Below are 19097 nucleotides of genomic sequence, written 5' to 3'. Positions count from 1 at the left end.
TGCTTTCCACTGGTGACCAGCCTTCATTGTGTTTTCCACTGGTGACCAGCCTTCATTGTGCTTTCCACTGGTGACCAGCCTTCATTGTGTTTTCCACTGGTGACCAGCCTTCATTGTGTTTTCCACTGGTGACCAGCCTTCATTGTGCTTTCCACTGGTGACCAGCCTTCATTGTGCTTTCCACTGGTGACCAGCCTTCATTGTGCTTTTCACTGGTGACCAGCCTTCATTGTGCTTTCCACTGGTGACCAGCCTTCATTGTGCTTTTCACTGGTGACCAGCCTTCATTGTGCTTTCCACTGGTGACCAGCCTTCATTGTGCTTTTCACTGGTGACCAGCCTTCATTGTGCTTTTCACTGGTGACCAGCCTTCATTGTGCTTTCCACTGGTGACCAGCCTTCATTGTGTTTTTCACTGGTGACCAGCCTTCATTGTGTTTTCCACTGGTGACCAGCCTTCATTGTGCTTTCCACTGGTGACCAGCCTTCATTGTGTTTTCCACTGGTGACCAGCCTTCATTGTGTTTTCACTGGTGACCAGCCTTCATTGTGTTTCACTGGTGACCAGCCTTCATTGTGCTTTTCACTGGTGACCAGCCTTCATTGTGCTTTCCACTGGTGACCAGCCTTCATTGTGCTTTCCACTGGTGACCAGCCTTCATTGTGCTTTCCACTGGTGACCAGCCTTCATTGTGCTTTCCACTGGTGACCAGCCTTCATTGTGCTTTCCACTGGTGACCAGCCTTCATTGTGCTTTCCACTGGTGACCAGCCTTCGTTGTGTTTCACTGGTGACCAGCCTCCGTTGTGTTTCACTGGTGACCAGCCTTCATTGTGCTTTTCACTGGTGACCAGCCTTCATTGTGCTTTCCACTGGTGACCAGCCTTCATTGTGCTTTCCACTGGTGACCAGCCTTCATTGTGGTTTTCACTGGTGACCAGCCTTCATTGTGCTTTCCACTGGTGACCAGCCTTCATTGTGCTTTCCACTGGTGACCAGCCTTCATTGTGTTTTCCACTGGTGACCAGCCTTCATTGTGTTTTTCACTGGTGACCAGCCTTCATTGTGCTTTCCACTGGTGACCAGCCTTCATTGTGGTTTTCACTGGTGACCAGCCTTCATTGTGTTTTTCACTGGTGACCAGCCTTCATTGTGCTTTCCACTGGTGACCAGCCTTCATTGTGCTTCACTGGTGACCAGCCTTCATTGTGCTTTCCACTGGTGACCAGCCTTCATTGTGCTTTCCACTGGTGACCAGCCTTCATTGTGCTTTTCACTGGTGACCAGCCTTCATTGTGCTTTCCACTGGTGACCAGCCTTCATTGTGCTTTCCACTGGTGACCAGCCTTCATTGTGCTTTTCACTGGTGACCAGCCTTCATTGTGCTTTCCACTGGTGACCAGCCTTCATTGTGCTTTTCACTGGTGACCAGCCTTCATTGTGCTTTCCACTGGTGACCAGCCTTCATTGTGCTTTTCACTGGTGACCAGCCTTCATTGTGCTTTTCACTGGTGACCAGCCTTCATTGTGCTTTCCACTGGTGACCAGCCTTCATTGTGTTTTTCACTGGTGACCAGCCTTCATTGTGTTTTCCACTGGTGACCAGCCTTCATTGTGCTTTCCACTGGTGACCAGCCTTCATTGTGTTTTCCACTGGTGACCAGCCTTCATTGTGCTTTCCACTGGTGACCAGCCTTCATTGTGTTTTCCACTGGTGACCAGCCTTCATTGTGTTTTCCACTGGTGACCAGCCTTCATTGTGCTTTCCACTGGTGACCAGCCTTCATTGTGCTTTCCACTGGTGACCAGCCTTCATTGTGCTTTTCACTGGTGACCAGCCTTCATTGTGCTTTCCACTGGTGACCAGCCTTCATTGTGCTTTTCACTGGTGACCAGCCTTCATTGTGCTTTCCACTGGTGACCAGCCTTCATTGTGCTTTTCACTGGTGACCAGCCTTCATTGTGCTTTTCACTGGTGACCAGCCTTCATTGTGCTTTCCACTGGTGACCAGCCTTCATTGTGTTTTTCACTGGTGACCAGCCTTCATTGTGTTTTCCACTGGTGACCAGCCTTCATTGTGCTTTCCACTGGTGACCAGCCTTCATTGTGTTTTCCACTGGTGACCAGCCTTCATTGTGTTTTCCACTGGTGACCAGCCTTCATTGTGTTTTCCACTGGTGACCAGCCTTCATTGTGCTTTTCACTGGTGACCAGCCTTCATTGTGTTTTCCACTGGTGACCAGCCTTCATTGTGTTTTCCACTGGTGACCAGCCTTCATTGTGCTTTCACTGGTGACCAGCCTTCATTGTGCTTTTCACTGGTGACCAGCCTTCATTGTGCTTTCACTGGTGACCAGCCTTCATTGTGCTTTTCACTGGTGACCAGCCTTCATTGTGCTTTCCACTGGTGACCAGCCTTCATTGTGCTTTTCACTGGTGACCAGCCTTCATTGTGTTTTCCACTGGTGACCAGCCTTCATTGTGCTTTCCACTGGTGACCAGCCTTCATTGTGCTTTTCACTGGTGACCAGCCTTCATTGTGCTTTTCACTGGTGACCAGCCTTCATTGTGCTTTTCACTGGTGACCAGCCTTCATTGTGTTTCACTGGTGACCAGCCTTCATTGTGCTTTTCACTGGTGACCAGCCTTCATTGTGCTTTTCACTGGTGACCAGCCTTCATTGTGCTTTTCACTGGTGACCAGCCTTCATTGTGCTTTTCACTGGTGACCAGCCTTCATTGTGCTTTTCACTGGTGACCAGCCTTCATTGTGCTTTCCACTGGTGACCAGCCTTCATTGTGCTTTCCACTGGTGACCAGCCTTCATTGTGCTTTTCACTGGTGACCAGCCTTCATTGTGCTTTTCACTGGTGACCAGCCTTCATTGTGCTTTTCACTGGTGACCAGCCTTCATTGTGCACTGGTTTCACTGGTGACCAGCCTTCATTGTGCTTTTCACTGGTGACCAGCCTTCATTGTGCTTTTCACTGGTGACCAGCCTTCATTGTGCTTTTCACTGGTGACCAGCCTTCATTGTGCTTTTCACTGGTGACCAGCCTTCATTGTGCTTTTCACTGGTGACCAGCCTTCATTGTGCTTTTCACTGGTGACCAGCCTTCATTGTGCTTTTCACTGGTGACCAGCCTTCATTGTGCTTTTCACTGGTGACCAGCCTTCATTGTGCTTTTCACTGGTGACCAGCCTTCATTATGATTTTCACTGGTGACTAGACTTCATTATGATTTTCACTGGTGACCAGCCTTAGTTATGTGTTTTTGCTGGTGACCACCCTTCATTATGTGTTTTGCTGGTGACCACCCTTCATTATGTGTTTTGCTGGTGACCAGCCTTCGTTGTGATTTTTCACTGGTGACCAGCCTTAGTTATGTGTTTTGCTGGTGACTAGCCTTCATTATGTGTTTTGCTGGTGACCAGCCTTCATTATGTGTTTCACTGGTGACCCAGCCTTCATTGTGTGTTTCACTGGTGACCAGCCTCCGTTGTGTTTCACTGGTGACCAGCCTCCGTTGTGTTTTTTCACTGGTGACCAGCCTTTGTTGTGTTTTTTCACTGGTGACCAGCCTTCATTGTGTTTTCCACTGGTGACCAGCCTTCATTGTGTTTTTCACTGGTGACCAGCCTTCATTGTGTTTTTCACTGGTGACCAGCCTTCGTTGTGTGTTTCACAGGTGACCAGCCTTCATTGTGGTTTTCACTGGTGACCAGCCTTTGTTGTGTTTCACTGGTGACCAGCCTTCATTGTGTTTTCCACTGGTGACCAGCCTTCATTGTGTTTTTTCACTGGTGACCAGTCTTCATTGTGTTTTTCACAGGTGACCAGCCTTCATTGTGGTTTTCACTGGTGACCAGCCTTCATTGTGGTTTTCACTGGTGACCAGCCTTCATTGTGCTTTCCACTGGTGACCAACCTTCATTGTGTGTTTCACAGGTGACCAGCCTTCATTGTGCTTTTCATTGGTGACCAGCCTTCGTTGTGGTTTTCACTGGTGACCAGCCTTCATTGTGTTTTTTCACTGGTGACCAGCCTTCATTGTGTTTTTCCACTGGTGACCAGCCTTCATTGTGTGTTTCACAGGTGACCAGCCTTCATTGTGCTTTTCATTGGTGACCAGTCTTCATTTGGTTTTTCACTGGTGACCAACCTTTGTTGTGTTTTTGCTGGTGACCAGCCTTCATTGTGTTTTTCCACTGGTGACCAGCCTTCATTGTGTTTTTTCACTGGTGACCAACCTTCATTGTGTGTTTCACAGGTGACCAGCCTTCATTATGATTTTCACTGGTGACCAGCCTTCATTAGGATTTTCACTGGTGACCAGCCTTCATTATGATTTTCACTGGTGACCAGCCTTCATTGTGATTTTCACTGGTGACCAGCCTTCAGTATGATTTTCACTGGTGACCAGCCTTCATTATGATTTTCACTGGTGACCAGCCTTAGTTATGTGTTTTTGCTGGTGACTTGCCTTCATTATGTGTTTTGCTGGTGACCACCCTTCATTATGTGTTTTGCTGGTGACTAGCCTTCATTATGTGTTTTGCTGGTGACCAGCCTTCGTTGTGATTTTTCACTGGTGGTGACCAGCCTTAGTTATGTGTTTTTGCTGGTGACTTGCCTTCATTATGTGTTTTGCTGGTGACCACCCTTCATTATGTGTTTTGCTGGTGACTAGCCTTCATTATGTGTTTTGCTGGTGACCAGCCTTCGTTGTGATTTTTCACTGGTGATCAGCCTTAGTTATGTGTTTTGCTGGTGACTTGCCTTCATTATGTGTTTCACTGGTGACCAGTCTTCATTGTGTTTTTTCACTGGTGACCCAGCCTTCATTGTGTTTTTTCACTGGTGACCAGTCTTCATTGTGTTTTTTCACTGGTGACCAGTCTTCATTTGGTTTTTCACTGGTGACCAACCTTTGTTGTGTTTTTGCTGGTGACCAGCCTTCATTGTGTTTTTGCTGGTGACCAGCCTTCATTGTGTTTTTTCACTGGTGACCAGCCTTCATTGTGTTTTTTCACTGGTGACCAGCCTTTGTTGTGTTTCACTGGTGACCAGCCTTCATTGTGTTTTCCACTGGTGACCAGCCTTCATTGTGTTTTTTCACTGGTGACCAGTCTTCATTGTGTTTTTCACTGGTGACCAGTCTTCGTTGTGTGTTTCACAGGTGACCAGCCTTCATTGTGGTTTTCACTGGTGACCAGCCTTCATTGTGGTTTTCACTGGTGACCAGCCTTCATTGTGTTTTCCACTGGTGACCAGCTTTCATTGTGCTTTCCACTGGTGACCAACCTTCATTGTGTGTTTCACAGGTGACCAGCCTTCATTGTGCTTTTCATTGGTGACCAGCCTTCGTTGTGGTTTTCACTGGTGACCAGCATTCGTTGTGGTTTTCACTGGTGACCAGCATTCGTTGTGGTTTTCACTGGTGACCAGCCTTCGTTGTGTTTTTCACTGGTGACCAGCATTCGTTGTGGTTTTCACTGGTGACCAGCCTTCGTTGTGTTTTTCACTGGTGACCAGCATTCGTTGTGTTTTCGCTGGTAACGAGACCGTAAGGCGCTACAGAGGGTAGTGCGTACAGCCCAGTACATCAGTGGGGCCAAGCTTCCTGCCATCCAGGACCTCTATACTAGGCAGTGTCAGAGGAAAGCCCATAAAATGGTCAAAGACTCCAGCCATCCAAGTCATAGACTGTTCTCTCTGCTACCGCACGGCAAGCGGTACCGGAGCACCAAGTCAAGGTCCAAAAGGCTACTTAACATCTTCTACCCCCAAACCATAACACTGCTGAACAATTAATGAAATGGCTACCCAGACTATTTACATTGACCCCCCCCCCCCTTTGTTTTTACACTGCTGCTACTACTGTTTATTATCTATGCATAATCACTTTACCCCTACCTACATTACCTCAACCAACCTGTACCCCTGCACATTGACTCTGTACCGGTAACCCCTGTATATAGCCTCGTTATTGTTATTTTATTGTGTTACTTGTTATTTTATTTTCTACTTTAGTTTAGTAAATATTTTCTTAACTCTATTTCTTGAACTGCATTGTTGGTTAGGGGCTTTGTAAGTAGTCATTTCACGGTGAGGTCTACATGTAGTGGTCTGGGTGTAGCTGGTGCAGAGGAGTCAGGCACAGGACAGCAGAGATGAGTAACACAAGGAACTTTACTCAAAATATCAAAATACATGAAGTATCACCAGGCCCACAAACATCGGACCGAACTTACAATAAACAAACACGCACAAAAACCACGGGGAAAACACAGAGGGTTAAATAATGAACATGTAATTGGGGAATTGAAACCAGGTGTGTAAAACAAAGACAAAACAAATGGAAAATGAAAAGTGGATTGGCGATTTGAACCAGGCCGTCCGAACACGGCCAGTTGAGAACACCCTTTATTTACAAATACAATTTGACTTGAGGTGAGATGATGACTGGAAATGAAATAATAAAATAATGAAATTGGCCGAAAACCAATGTAATATACACAACTGAAATATTTAATTAAAGTAAAGTGAATAAGTGTTGGTAATAAGAAGTGATAAGCAGTAATGGGCCGTCACTACCATCATGGGACTTTTATTAATTGCTATATTCTGTGTTGTTACAAATTCAACCCACATAGTGTATTTAATGTAAAAAAAAGTAATGTTTTTAAACCTAAAATGGAAAAAAAATAAAAAATAATAATTAACCGAATCAACCACAATAAGCACAAATTGCTCAGCACTACGTTTTATGAATGTAAGGGTTTTCCTGTGGTGAAGGAGAGGCGGACCAAAATGCAGCGTGGTGGTTATTCATGTTCTTTCATTTATAAAGACACTACACATGAGATGACAAAACAACAAACGTTATTAAAACAGTCCCATCTGGTGCAAACACAAAGACAGGAACAATCACCCACAAACACACAGTGAAACCCAGGCCTTTGATTCTCAATCAGAGACAACTAATGACACCTGCCTCTGATTGAGAACCATACTAGGCCGAAACATAGAAATACCCCAAAACATAGAAAAACAAACATAGACTTCACGCCCTGACCATACTAAAATAAATACAAAACAAAGGAAATAAAGGTCAGGTGACAATGAAACCTAAACGTTATGTAAATAACATTGTAGCAATAACAATAACACCAATCAATACAAATATTCAATGTTGCTAATTACAAGTAATGTCCAGCAGCAATAAGGCCATCCATTGGAGTCTTCCACCAAAACAAGTCAACACACTGAACAATGAGCCATGTTGGATCCAAGCATTTCCCAGTGCTGTATATCTGAACAAATACCATCAGGATAGATTGATAGTGATGTTGTTGAATGACAAAAGCCTCTCCAACCTAGCCAGTAGATAATGTGTGCTTTGCATACAAGCCGTGCACAACACTGTTTTGCCTAGGGGCCCGACCTCCGGGGGGCTGACCTCCGGGGGACCTTTACCTCCAGGGGGCCTGGCCTCCGGGGGGACCTGACCTCCGGGGGCCCCACGTCAACACACGTTGGTTAGAGAGAAACATTTGCAGTTTTGGAGCTAACCTCGTTTTATTTGACACATTTTACCATGAGGCTTAGGATAAAACGTTACTGTAATTCAAAAAAATAAAATTCATGGTTTTACGACATGTTTGTTACAGGTCTCAGGATTGAGATAAGGAAAACAAATAATATGTTTCCTGTAAAATAGGAGAACTTATGAGACATGAGAATGTTGGCTTTCTCTCAATTTTAATAAACATATTTTTTCCAATGGTCAATTATCTGGTTCATTATAATTTCTTTGTAGAAAAATATAAATTCACACTTCTCATTATGAAAATAAAAATATCAACATAAAACAATATGTACATGAATATCCTATGTTCAGTCCCTTTAACAGAACATACAGAACATTAGGAAAGTACACCTTTATTTTGTTAACCTTATTCTAAAATGGATTCATTTTTTTCTTTCTCATCAATCTACACACAATACCCTATAATGACAAAGCGAATAATAGTGAAGACCTCAAAACTGTGAAATAACACATATGGAATCATGTAGTAACCAAAAAAAAGTGTTAAACAAATCAGAAATATATTTTATATTTGAGATTCTTCAAAGTAGCCACCCTTTCCCTTGATGACCGCTTTGCACACTCTTGGCATTCTCTCAACCAGCTTCACCTGGAATGCTTTTCCAACAACCTTGAAGGAGTTTATTCTACAATGTAGAAAATAGTTTTAAAACATTAAGAAAAATGCTTGAATGATGTGTGTGTGCTAAAACCTTCGACCGGTAGAGAATATATTTAAATATTTCCAATTCCAACAACAACAAAAACATTTACATGTAATCTTTTGGTTCAACCATAATGCATAGTAATAATATAATAATAATAATATAATAATAATAATATAATAATAATGCCAGTTCATCAACCGAACATATTTGGTGTACTCTGATAAGCTGTAGAAAGAATACATTCATTTACAAGACCTGTTCACTGAAAATATAATTGGTCACAAGAAAGGGCATGAGATCAAAAGTCCATATTCAGACCACTTCAATGTTTTTAAATTGGATATCCTGTAGGCCTCCCTCTGCAGTAGTAGGATCTCCATGTTACCTCCTCTCCTTGGTGGAGCAACATGCTCAATTCCTGTATATTTGAGGGAGAAGATGGGATGTTTTCAGATGATCACTGGACCTGATGACTTTGATCATTGAACAAATAAAAAAAGGATATTACAGAGATCGACACAATTCACAGTAAGCTCTACTTTTTCATTTGTTTTTAATGTCACCTTTATTTAACCAGGTCGGCCAGTTGAGAACACCTTTATTTAACCAGGTAGGCCAGTTGAGAACACCTTTATTTAACCAGGTAGGCCAGTTGAGAACACCTTTATTTAACCAGGTAGGCCAGTTGAGAACACCTTTATTTAACCAGGTAGGCCAGTTGAGAACACCTTTATTTAACCAGGTAGGCCAGTTGAGAACACCTTTATTTAACCAGGTAGGCCAGTTGAGAACACCTTTATTTAACCAGGTAGGCCAGTTGAGAACACCTTTATTTAACCAGGTAGGTCAGTTGAGAACACCTTTATTTAACCAGGTAGGCCAGTTGAGAACACCTTTATTTAACCAGGTAGGCCAGTTGAGAACACCTTTATTTAACCAGGTAGGCCAGTTGAGAACACCTTTATTTAACCAGGTAGGTCAGTTGAGAACACCTTTATTTAACCAGGTAGGCCAGTTGAGAACACCTTTATTTAACCAGGTCGGCCAGTTGAGAACACCTTTATTTAACCAGGTCGGCCAGTTGAGAACACCTTTATTTAACCAGGTAGGCCAGTTGAGAACACCTTTATTTAACCAGGTCGGCCAGTTGAGAACACCTTTATTTAACCAGGTAGGCCAGTTGAGAACACCTTTATTTAACCAGGTAGGCCAGTTGAGAACACCTTTATTTAACCAGGTAGGCCAGTTGAGAACACCTTTATTTAACCAGGTAGGCCAGTTGAGAACACCTTTATTTAACCAGGTAGGCCAGTTGAGAACACCTTTATTTAACCAGGTAGGCCAGTTGAGAACACCTTTATTTAACCAGGTAGGCCAGTTGAGAACACCTTTATTTAACCAGGTAGGCCAGTTGAGAACACCTTTATTTAACCAGGTAGGCCAGTTGAGAACACCTTTATTTAACCAGGTAGGCCAGTTGAGAACACCTTTATTTAACCAGGTAGGCCAGTTGAGAACACCTTTATTTAACCAGGTAGGCCAGTTGAGAACACCTTTATTTAACCAGGTAGGCCAGTTGAGAACACCTTTATTTAACCAGGTAGGCCAGTTGAGAACACCTTTATTTAACCAGGTAGGTCAGTTGAGAACACCTTTATTTAACCAGGTCGGCCAGTTGAGAACACCTTTATTTAACCAGGTCGGCCAGTTGAGAACACCTTTATTTAACCAGGTCGGCCAGTTGAGAACACCTTTATTTAACCAGGTAGGCCAGTTGAGAACACCTTTATTTAACCAGGTAGGCCAGTTGAGAACACCTTTATTTAACCAGGTAGGCCAGTTGAGAACACCTTTATTTAACCAGGTAGGCCAGTTGAGAACACCTTTATTTAACCAGGTAGTCCAGTTGAGAACACCTTTATTTAACCAGGTAGGCCAGTTGAGAACACCTTTATTTAACCAGGTAGGCCAGTTGAGAACACCTTTATTTAACCAGGTAGGCCAGTTGAGAACACCTTTATTTAACCAGGTAGGCCAGTTGAGAACACCTTTATTTAACCAGGTAGGCCAGTTGAGAACACCTTTATTTAACCAGGTAGGCCAGTTGAGAACACCTTTATTTAACCAGGTAGGCCAGTTGAGAACACCTTTATTTAACCAGGTAGGCCAGTTGAGAACACCTTTATTTAACCAGGTAGGCCCGTTGAGAACACCTTTATTTAACCAGGTAGGCCAGTTGAGAACACCTTTATTTAACCAGGTAGGCCAGTTGAGAACACCTTTATTTAACCAGGTAGGCCAGTTGAGAACACCTTTATTTAACCAGGTAGGCCAGTTGAGAACACCTTTATTTAACCAGGTAGGCCAGTTGAGAACACCTTTATTTAACCAGGTAGGTCAGTTGAGAACACCTTTATTTAACCAGGTAGGCCAGTTGAGAACACCTTTATTTAACCAGGTCGGCCAGTTGAGAACACCTTTATTTAACCAGGTCGGCCAGTTGAGAACACCTTTATTTAACCAGGTAGGCCAGTTGAGAACACCTTTATTTAACCAGGTCGGCCAGTTGAGAACACCTTTATTTAACCAGGTCGGCCAGTTGAGAACACCTTTATTTAACCAGGTAGGCCAGTTGAGAACACCTTTATTTAACCAGGTCGGCCAGTTGAGAACACCTTTATTTAACCAGGTAGGCCAGTTGAGAACACCTTTATTTAACCAGGTCGGCCAGTTGAGAACACCTTTATTTAACCAGGTCGGCCAGTTGAGAACACCTTTATTTAACCAGGTAGGCCAGTTGAGAACACCTTTATTTAACCAGGTAGGCCAGTTGAGAACACCTTTATTTAACCAGGTAGGCCAGTTGAGAACACCTTTATTTAACCAGGTAGGCCAGTTGAGAACACCTTTATTTAACCAGGTAGGCCAGTTGAGAACACCTTTATTTAACCAGGTAGGCTAGTTGAGAACACCTTTATTTAACCAGGTAGGCTAGTTGAGAACACCTTTATTTAACCAGGTAGGCTAGTTGAGAACACCTTTATTTAACCAGGTAGGCTAGTTGAGAACACCTTTATTTAACCAGGTAGGCTAGCTGAGAACACCTTTATTTAACCAGGTAGGCTAGTTGAGAACACCTTTATTTAACCAGGTAGGCTAGTTGAGAACACCTTTATTTAACCAGGTAGGCCAGTTGAGAACACCTTTATTTAACCAGGTAGGCCAGTTGAGAACAAGTTCTCATTTACAACTACGACCGACGAGACGAGCTTAATGATCCTATCGAACCGGATGATCTTATTAGGAGTAATGCTGGATTAATATCCCTCCGGCGAGATCCTGAGCACAGGAAACCACCAAACAGGAAGTGACAAGCCGTTGACAGACGCAGAGTCCCTCTGTCAGACCATCTATCCACAGACAGCGCTACCTCTGGCTCCTCTACCAACAGTGAGCGTTTTTTATACAACAGAGGGGGCGGAGACACCGGGGCCAACGTCGAGGACAACACCCCCAGTAAGTAACGCAAATGTCGGGGGGAACAAGAAATCCACTACCATGAGATTACATGTCAAAAAAAATATATAAAATATTTGTAGGAAATTTGGAAATATTTAAATAGGTGAAATTAATTGAAACAATAATGTATGTTGATGATAATGTTATGCTAATGCTAATGCAAACAATGGAATAATATATTCAAAATACTGTGGACTATTGTCTTCACAGTTTTCGATCAATTCATTCTGATCAACCTAGTAATTACGACACACCCCTCTCTATTGTCATCGGTTGCACTAATTATTAGACTGTTTGTCTACATAACCTGGTTCAAGAATTTATGACATTATTCTGAAGAAGGCACAGTGATGCCGAAACGTTGGTGTTTTTATTTACCCAATAAATTACTGGGAGGTTAAACATACGTAGCTATTCTCTTAGTTTTTATAGCTTTGAAATCTAAGTTAACAATAATTCATTTTGGAAAAATTATATGAATTGTCCTATTAGGCATTTTGTTAAAAAAAAAATGGCTAAAAAATAAATAAATACATTTGATAAAAATTGTAGAAGTGAAAAGCAAAGCAACATTATTAAGGCAACTTTATAACACCTGATCCTGTCAAGGATCCTTCTGGAACTGTGTCATTACACACACCTGGTCCTCATTCCCACTGATTGTAATTTGCACAAATGTGCCCTTTGGTTCACCATTGGGCTGTCGATTATTGTTACAATGCCTGTTGATCGTGTACCTACATTTACATTTACATTTAAGTCATTTAGCAGACGCTCTTATCCAGAGCGACTTACAAATTGGTGCGTTCACCTTATGACATCCAGTGGAACAGCCACTTTACAATAGTGCATCTAAATATTTTAAGGGGGGGCGGGGTGAGAAGGATTACTTTATCCTATCCTAGGTATTCCTTAAAGAGGTGGGGTTTCAGGTGTCTCCGGAAGGTGGTGATTTTGGCTTTTGTGCCGTGTGTATTGTGCAGGTGATTATGGGTCTGGTCCCCATGTATCATTGTGCAGATGATTACTGTCCCGTGTGGTATCCCTAGTCCCATGTGGTATCATTGTGCAGATGATTACGGGGTCTGGTCCTGTGTGGTATCATTGTGCAGATGATTACGGGTCTAGTCCCGTGTGGTATCATGTGCAGATGATTACATCCGTGTGCAGATGATTACGGGGTCTAGTCCCGTGTGGTATCATGTGTGATTACCCGTCCCGTGTGGTATCATTGTGCAGATGATTACGGGGTCTAGTCCGTGTGGTATCATTGTGGATGATTACGGGGTCTGGTCCGTGTGGTATCAGATGATTACGGGGTCTAGTCCCGTGTGGTATCATTGTGCAGATGATTACGGGGTCTAGTCCCGTGTGGTATCATTGTGCAGATGATTACGATGATTACGATGATTACGGGGTCTAGTCCCGTGTGGTATCATTGTGCAGATGATTACGGGGTCTGGTCCCGTGTGGTATCATTGTGCAGATGATTACGGGGTCTAGTCCCGTGTGGTATCATTGTGCAGATGATTACGGGGTCTAGTCCCGTGTGGTATCATTGTGCAGATGATTACGGGGTCTAGTCCCGTGTGGTATCATTGTGCAGATGATTACGGGGTCTAGTCCCGTGTGGTATCATTGTGCAGATGATTACGGGGTCTGGTCCCGTGTGGTATCATTGTGCGCGTGTGTTATTTATTCGAGGTTCTCCTCGCTCTTTTGTTTGGGTCTCTACCCTGTGTTTTTGTGACGTGTTTGTTTTGGTTTCTACCCTGTGTTTTTGTGACGTGTTTGTTTGGGTCTCTACCCTGTGGTTTTGTGACGTGTTTGTTTGGGTCTCTACCCTGTGTTTTTGTGACGTGTTTGTTTGGGTCTCTACCCTGTGTTTTTGTGACGTGTTTGTTTGGTCTTCGTCCCCGTGCCTTTTAATTTGGGTAACTAAAACCCCCCTATTATTCATTCCTACGCCCTGTCTCCCAAATCTTTTATACCAGCGTGTCATGACCCTGTTTTTCCAAAGCCAAACCCGCCCATTGGCCGCTGAGTCTACCTTTTTTAAGATGCCAAAATAGAAAATGTTTTCGGTAATTGTTTTCAATATCCAATAAAAAAAAATTATTGCCTGCATTCAACAAGCTTTGGACGAAGCACTTACACAGGGCCGCCATCGTCAAAGTTCACTCAAAGGCAGAAGTGGGCTTGATTTAGTTTTAGTTATTTAAATGTTGTACATTAGAGCAGGACCCCTCAATTAATTGTTTTCATTCTTGCACCACGCGATCGGTTATCAATTCATGTATTTTTCTTCTCTGTGCTACCTGCAGCATGATCAATATTTTCCCACATGATAGACAGTTGCTGGCCGGAGAACGTCTCTGAAGCCCTGAACCCGAGGAGCGAGTATTAATCCTGCTGTGGAATTCATTGCGGCCAGCAGGTCAAACAAACAACTAAAATGAACGAGTCACTCTGACTCTCGAATCATTTGCGACCTGCACATCACTAGGAATTAACATCACTTTGCAAGCCAGCATAATGTGGTGTGATGCTGGTTTTTATTTAGCTTATGATGCTCACCAGTGTCCAAAACACAGCGAAGGTTGCTCACCAGTGTCCAAAACACAGCGAAGGTTGGTCACTAGTGTCCAAAACACAGCGAAGGCTGGTCACCAGTGTCCAAAACACAGCGAAGGTTGGTCACCAGTGTCCAAAACACAGCGAAGGTTGGTCACCATTGTCCAAAACACAGCGAAGGTTGGTCACCAGTGTCCAAAACACAGCGGAGGCTGGTCACCAGTGTCCAAAACACAGTGAAGGCTGTTCACCAGTGTCCAAAACACAGTGAAGGCTGTTCACCAGTGTCCAAAACAAAGCGAAGGCTGTTCACCAGTGTCCAAAACACAGTGAAGGCTGGTCAACAGTGTCCAAAACACAGTGAAGGCTGTTCACCAGTGTCCAAAACACAGTGAAGGCTGTTCACCAGTGTCCAAAACAAAGCGAAGGCTGTTCACCAGTGTCCAAAACACAGTGAAGGCTGGTCAACAGTGTCCAAAACACAGCGAAGGCTGTTCACCAGTGTCCAAAACACAGTGAAGGCTGGTAAACAGTGTCCAAAACACAGCGAAGGTTGGTCACCAGTGAAAGAACCAGCATAACCAACTAGACTATGCTGGTCAGTCCAGCTAGACCATGTTGGTCTGCCAGCAGAACCAGTTAGACAGTGCTGGTCAGACAATGCTGGTCAGACCTGCGTGACCATTATCCGACCAGCACTGACCTGCCTAGACCAGCATGGGCCAACAGGACATTCATACTGGCCTATGCTGTTTTTATGATCAGCAGGGCAGAGCTATCCAGCACTGACCTGCCTAGACCAGCATGTACCAACAGGACACTGGTCTATGCTGTTTTTATGATCAGCAGGGCAGAGCTGATATCCAATATTCACACTTGTTCTTGACACATCCTGGGTATATGTTCTTCAGACTCTTAACAAGGATATTCACATCTCGGTGTGCGAGAGCTTTGACAGTTAAATCCCAAACTTTGTTTGCATTTTGTGACAGACAACTAATATCTTCCCGCACTGTGTGGCAGTCTGGGTGCTTTCTGCATGCTGTGAATGTCTCAGAGATAAAGAGGCTGACTGACAGAGGTATTGTGTAGAGGAAGATGTGTGTGTGTGTGTGTGTGTGTGTGTGTGTGTGTGTGTGTGTGTGTGTGTGTGTCACCATGCATGCGTGTAGACGGAGATTTAGAGCCTGACAGACAGAAATATCAGTGTGCGTGTGTGTGTGTGTGTCTATGACAGGTACATCCAGAACTCCCAGCCCTACCTGAACAACATGACGGCAGTGGGGTGTATGATGGCTCTGGCTGCTGTCTTCCCTCTGGGCCTCGACGGACACCACGTACACAGGAAACAGTTCCCCGTAGTCTGCCAGGTACACAGGAAGTACACAGGAAGTGGAGCCATACCACTAAAGCATTGTGGGGGATTTGAGTTTTAAGGGTACAGGAAAGCTCTGGGGTGATGTGTTCCCCTAGGCACAGATCCTAACCGTAATCAATAGTAAGGACTGACCGAAGATCAGCATCCGGGGGCAACTTCACACTACACCTACAGCTAACAGGAAGTGGGCCCTACCCCTGAGGCATTATAGGGGATTGAGTTTTATGGTAGAATTCTTGTAGGAGGGTAGTTTAGGTCATTATCAATAAATGCCAAATGAAAGTATTGACTTAGACTTTTGAAAATGAATAATTCTTTAATAACTATTATATTTAACACATTAATACATTTGACAATGTATTTGTATTTGTTATGCCCCACCAGTTACGTACGGGCATTGTTATTGTTTAATAAATGCATAGACACAATTCATTATTGATATTTCTTTCCCCTATTCCCCCTGGCCAGTTCCGTCTGTGGCTGCTTGGCCTGGGCTTCAGCCTGGCGTACGGTTCTATGTTCACGAAGATCTGGTGGGTCCACACCGTCTTCACCAAGAAGGACGACAAGAAGGAGAAGAGGAAGGTAAATAAAGAGGAGAATGACTGGCTAAAGAAAAATAAAAAAGGGAAGGAAGGAAGGAAGGAAGGAAGGGAGGCTGTGGAGCCTGTGGAGGCTGAGAGGCTGAGAGTCTGCCTGGCTGGGAGGCTGTAAGGAAGGAAGGTTAAGTGAATGAAAAAGAGAAACAAGAGTACCTGCCTGGCTGGGAGGCTGTGGAGCCTGTGGAGGCTGAGAGGCTGTGAGGCTGCCTGGCTGGGAGGCTGTGGTGGCTGTGAGCCTGGGAGGCTGGTAGACTTTCTGTCTTTCTGCCTTTGAGGCTGGGAGGCATTCTGTCTGGGAGACGTAGAGGCTGGGAGGCAGTGGAGGCAGTTGAGGTGGGGAGGCTGAGAGCCTGGGAAGACTGTGGAGGCTGAGAGGCTTTCTGGCCGGGAGTCAGTGGAGGCTGGAAGACAGTGGAGGCAGGGAAGTAGTGGAGGCTGTGAAGGCTGGGAGGCTGTGGAGGCTGGGAGGCAGTGGAAGCAGTGGAGGCTGTGGAGGCAGTGGAGGCTGTGGAGGCTGGGAGGCAGTGGAGGCTGTGGAGGCTGGGAGGCAGTGGAGGCTGTGGAGGCTGGGAGGCTTTGGAGACAGTGGAGGCAGTGGAGGCTGGGATACGGTCCAAACTCTGAACTACTACTAACTCTACTCCTGGGTTGCGTCCCCATGTAGTGTCCTGGCTGCTCTCTAAAGGGCCTTTTACTTCATCATCCTCTCAGTCAAGGGTTCCCTATATGCACTGAAAATAATGTATTTCCCAACGTGGCATTATCATTTCACATTCACTCTCTCTCTACTAACGCTCTCTCTTTCTCTCTCTCTCTCTACTACCGCTCTCTCTCTCTCTGTCTCTCTCTCTCTCTCTCTCTCTCTCTACTACCGCTCTCTCTCTCTTTCTCTCTCTCTCTCTCTCTCTCTACTACCGCTCTCTCTCTCTCTCTCTCTCTCTCTCTCTCTCTCTCTCTCTCTCTACTACGCTCTCTCTCTCTCTCTCTCTCTCTCTCTCTCTCTCTCTCTCTACTACCTCTCTCTCTCTCTCTCTCTCTCTCTCTACTACCGCTCTCTCTTTCTCTCTCTCTCTCTCTCTCTCTCTCTCTACCTCTCTCTCTCTCTCTCTCTACTCTCTCTCTTTCTCTCTCTCTCTCTCTCTCTCTCTCTCTCTCTCTCTCTCTCTACTACCGCTCTCTCTCTCTCTCTCTCTCTACTCGCTCTCTCTCTCTCTCTCTCTCTACTACCGCTCTCTCTCTCGCTCTCTCTCTCTCTCTCTCTCTCTCTACCTCTCTCTCTCTCTCTCTCTCTCTCTCTCTCTCTACTACTCTCTCGCTCTCTCTCTCTCTCTCTCTCTCTCTCTCTCTCTACTGCTCTCTCTCTCTCTCTCTCTACTACTCTCTCTCTCTCTCTCTCTCTCTACTCTCTCTCTCTCTCTCTCTCTCTCTGTCTACACAGGGAGAAAGAGAGAGACTCTACTACCGCTCTCTCTCTCTCTCTCTCTCCGCTCTCTCTCTCTCTCTTTTACAGAGAGACAGACAGAAAGAGAGACAGACAGATGGACTGACAGAGGGAGAAAGAGAGAGAGACATACAGAAAGAGTGAGAGACAGATGGAGAGACAGAGGGAGACAGAGAGACAGAGAGAGAAAGAGAGAGAGAGACCTACAGAAAGAGTGAGAGACAGATGGAGAGGAGGAAATAGAGAGAGACAGAAAGAGAAAGAGAGAGAGAGACAGACAGAAAGACAGAGAGACAGGGAGAGACAGAGGGAGACAGAGAGACAGAGGAGAAAGAGAGAGAGAGACAGAGAGTCCGAGGGAGAAAGAGAGAGAGAGAGAGAGAGAGAGACAGACCGAGAGAAAGAGAGAGAGAAAAGAGAGAGACAGACAGAGAGAGAAAGAGAGAAAGACAGACAGAGAGACAGAGAGAGAGAGAGAGAGAGAGAGAGAGACAGAGAGAGAAGAAAGACAGAGGAGAGAGAGAGAGACAAAGAGAGAGAGAGAGACAGACCGAGAGGCCAAGAGAGAAAGTTAGAGAGACAGAGAAAGAGAGAAAGACAGAGAGAGAGACAGAGAGAGAGAGAAAGAGAGAGAGACAGACAGAGAGACCGAGAAAGGAGAAAGAGAGAGAGACAGACAGAGAGACCGAGGGAGAAAGAGAGAGAGAGGAGAGAAAGAGAGAGAGAGAGACAGAGAGAGAGAGGAGAGGGAGAGAGAGAGAGAGGGAGAGAGAGAGAGAGAGAGAGAGAGAGAGAGAGAGAGAGAGACAGAGAGAGAGAGAGAGAGAGAGAGAGAGGGAGAGAGAGAGAGAGAGAGAGAGAGGAGAGGGAGAGAGAGAGAGAGAGAGGGAGGGAGAGAGAGAGAGGGGAGAGAGAGAGAGAGGGAGGAGAGAGGAGAGAGAGGAGAGGGAGAGAGAGAGAGAGAGAGAGAGAGGGAGGGAGAGAGAGAGAGAGAGAGGAGAGAGAGAGGAGAGGAGTAGAGGATCTTCCATACACCTGGCTCCTCTGTCTCCTGGCTCCCCTTCCCCCTGTCTCCCTGATGAGGGAGAGGCTCCCCTGGCTCCCCTGGCTCCCCTGTCTCCCCTGGCTCCCCTGTCTCATCTGGAGAGAGGCTCCCCTGTCTCCCCTGGCTCCTGGCTCCCCTGTCTCCCCTGGCTCCCCTGTCTCCCTCCTGGCTCCCCCTGTCTCATCTCCCTGGCTCCCCTGGCTCCCCCTGTCTCATCTGGCTCCCCTGTCCTCCCCTGGCTGCCCTGGCTCCTCTGTCTCCCCTGGCTCCCCTGTCTC

At 45.3% G+C, this 19097-nt stretch overlaps 1 protein-coding gene across 1 annotated transcript in view; it reads left to right on the top strand.

The window, feature by feature from the left end:
* LOC115124066 (gamma-aminobutyric acid type B receptor subunit 1-like) overlaps window positions 1–19097 on the top strand; it is a 254510-nt gene that overhangs the window by 212916 nt on the left and 22497 nt on the right. The window contains exons 17-18 of the mRNA XM_065020170.1: window positions 15591–15723; window positions 16200–16316. Coding sequence (XP_064876242.1) covers window positions 15591–15723; window positions 16200–16316 — 250 coding nt within the window. The remainder of the gene's footprint in view (window positions 1–15590; window positions 15724–16199; window positions 16317–19097) is intronic.

The sequence above is a fragment of the Oncorhynchus nerka genome, linkage group LG7 (assembly GCF_034236695.1).
Source record: "Oncorhynchus nerka isolate Pitt River linkage group LG7, Oner_Uvic_2.0, whole genome shotgun sequence".
Taxonomy (NCBI): domain Eukaryota; kingdom Metazoa; phylum Chordata; class Actinopteri; order Salmoniformes; family Salmonidae; genus Oncorhynchus; species Oncorhynchus nerka.
Note: the sequence above shows the minus strand (reverse complement) of the source record. Positions and strands in the feature narration are given on the sequence as shown.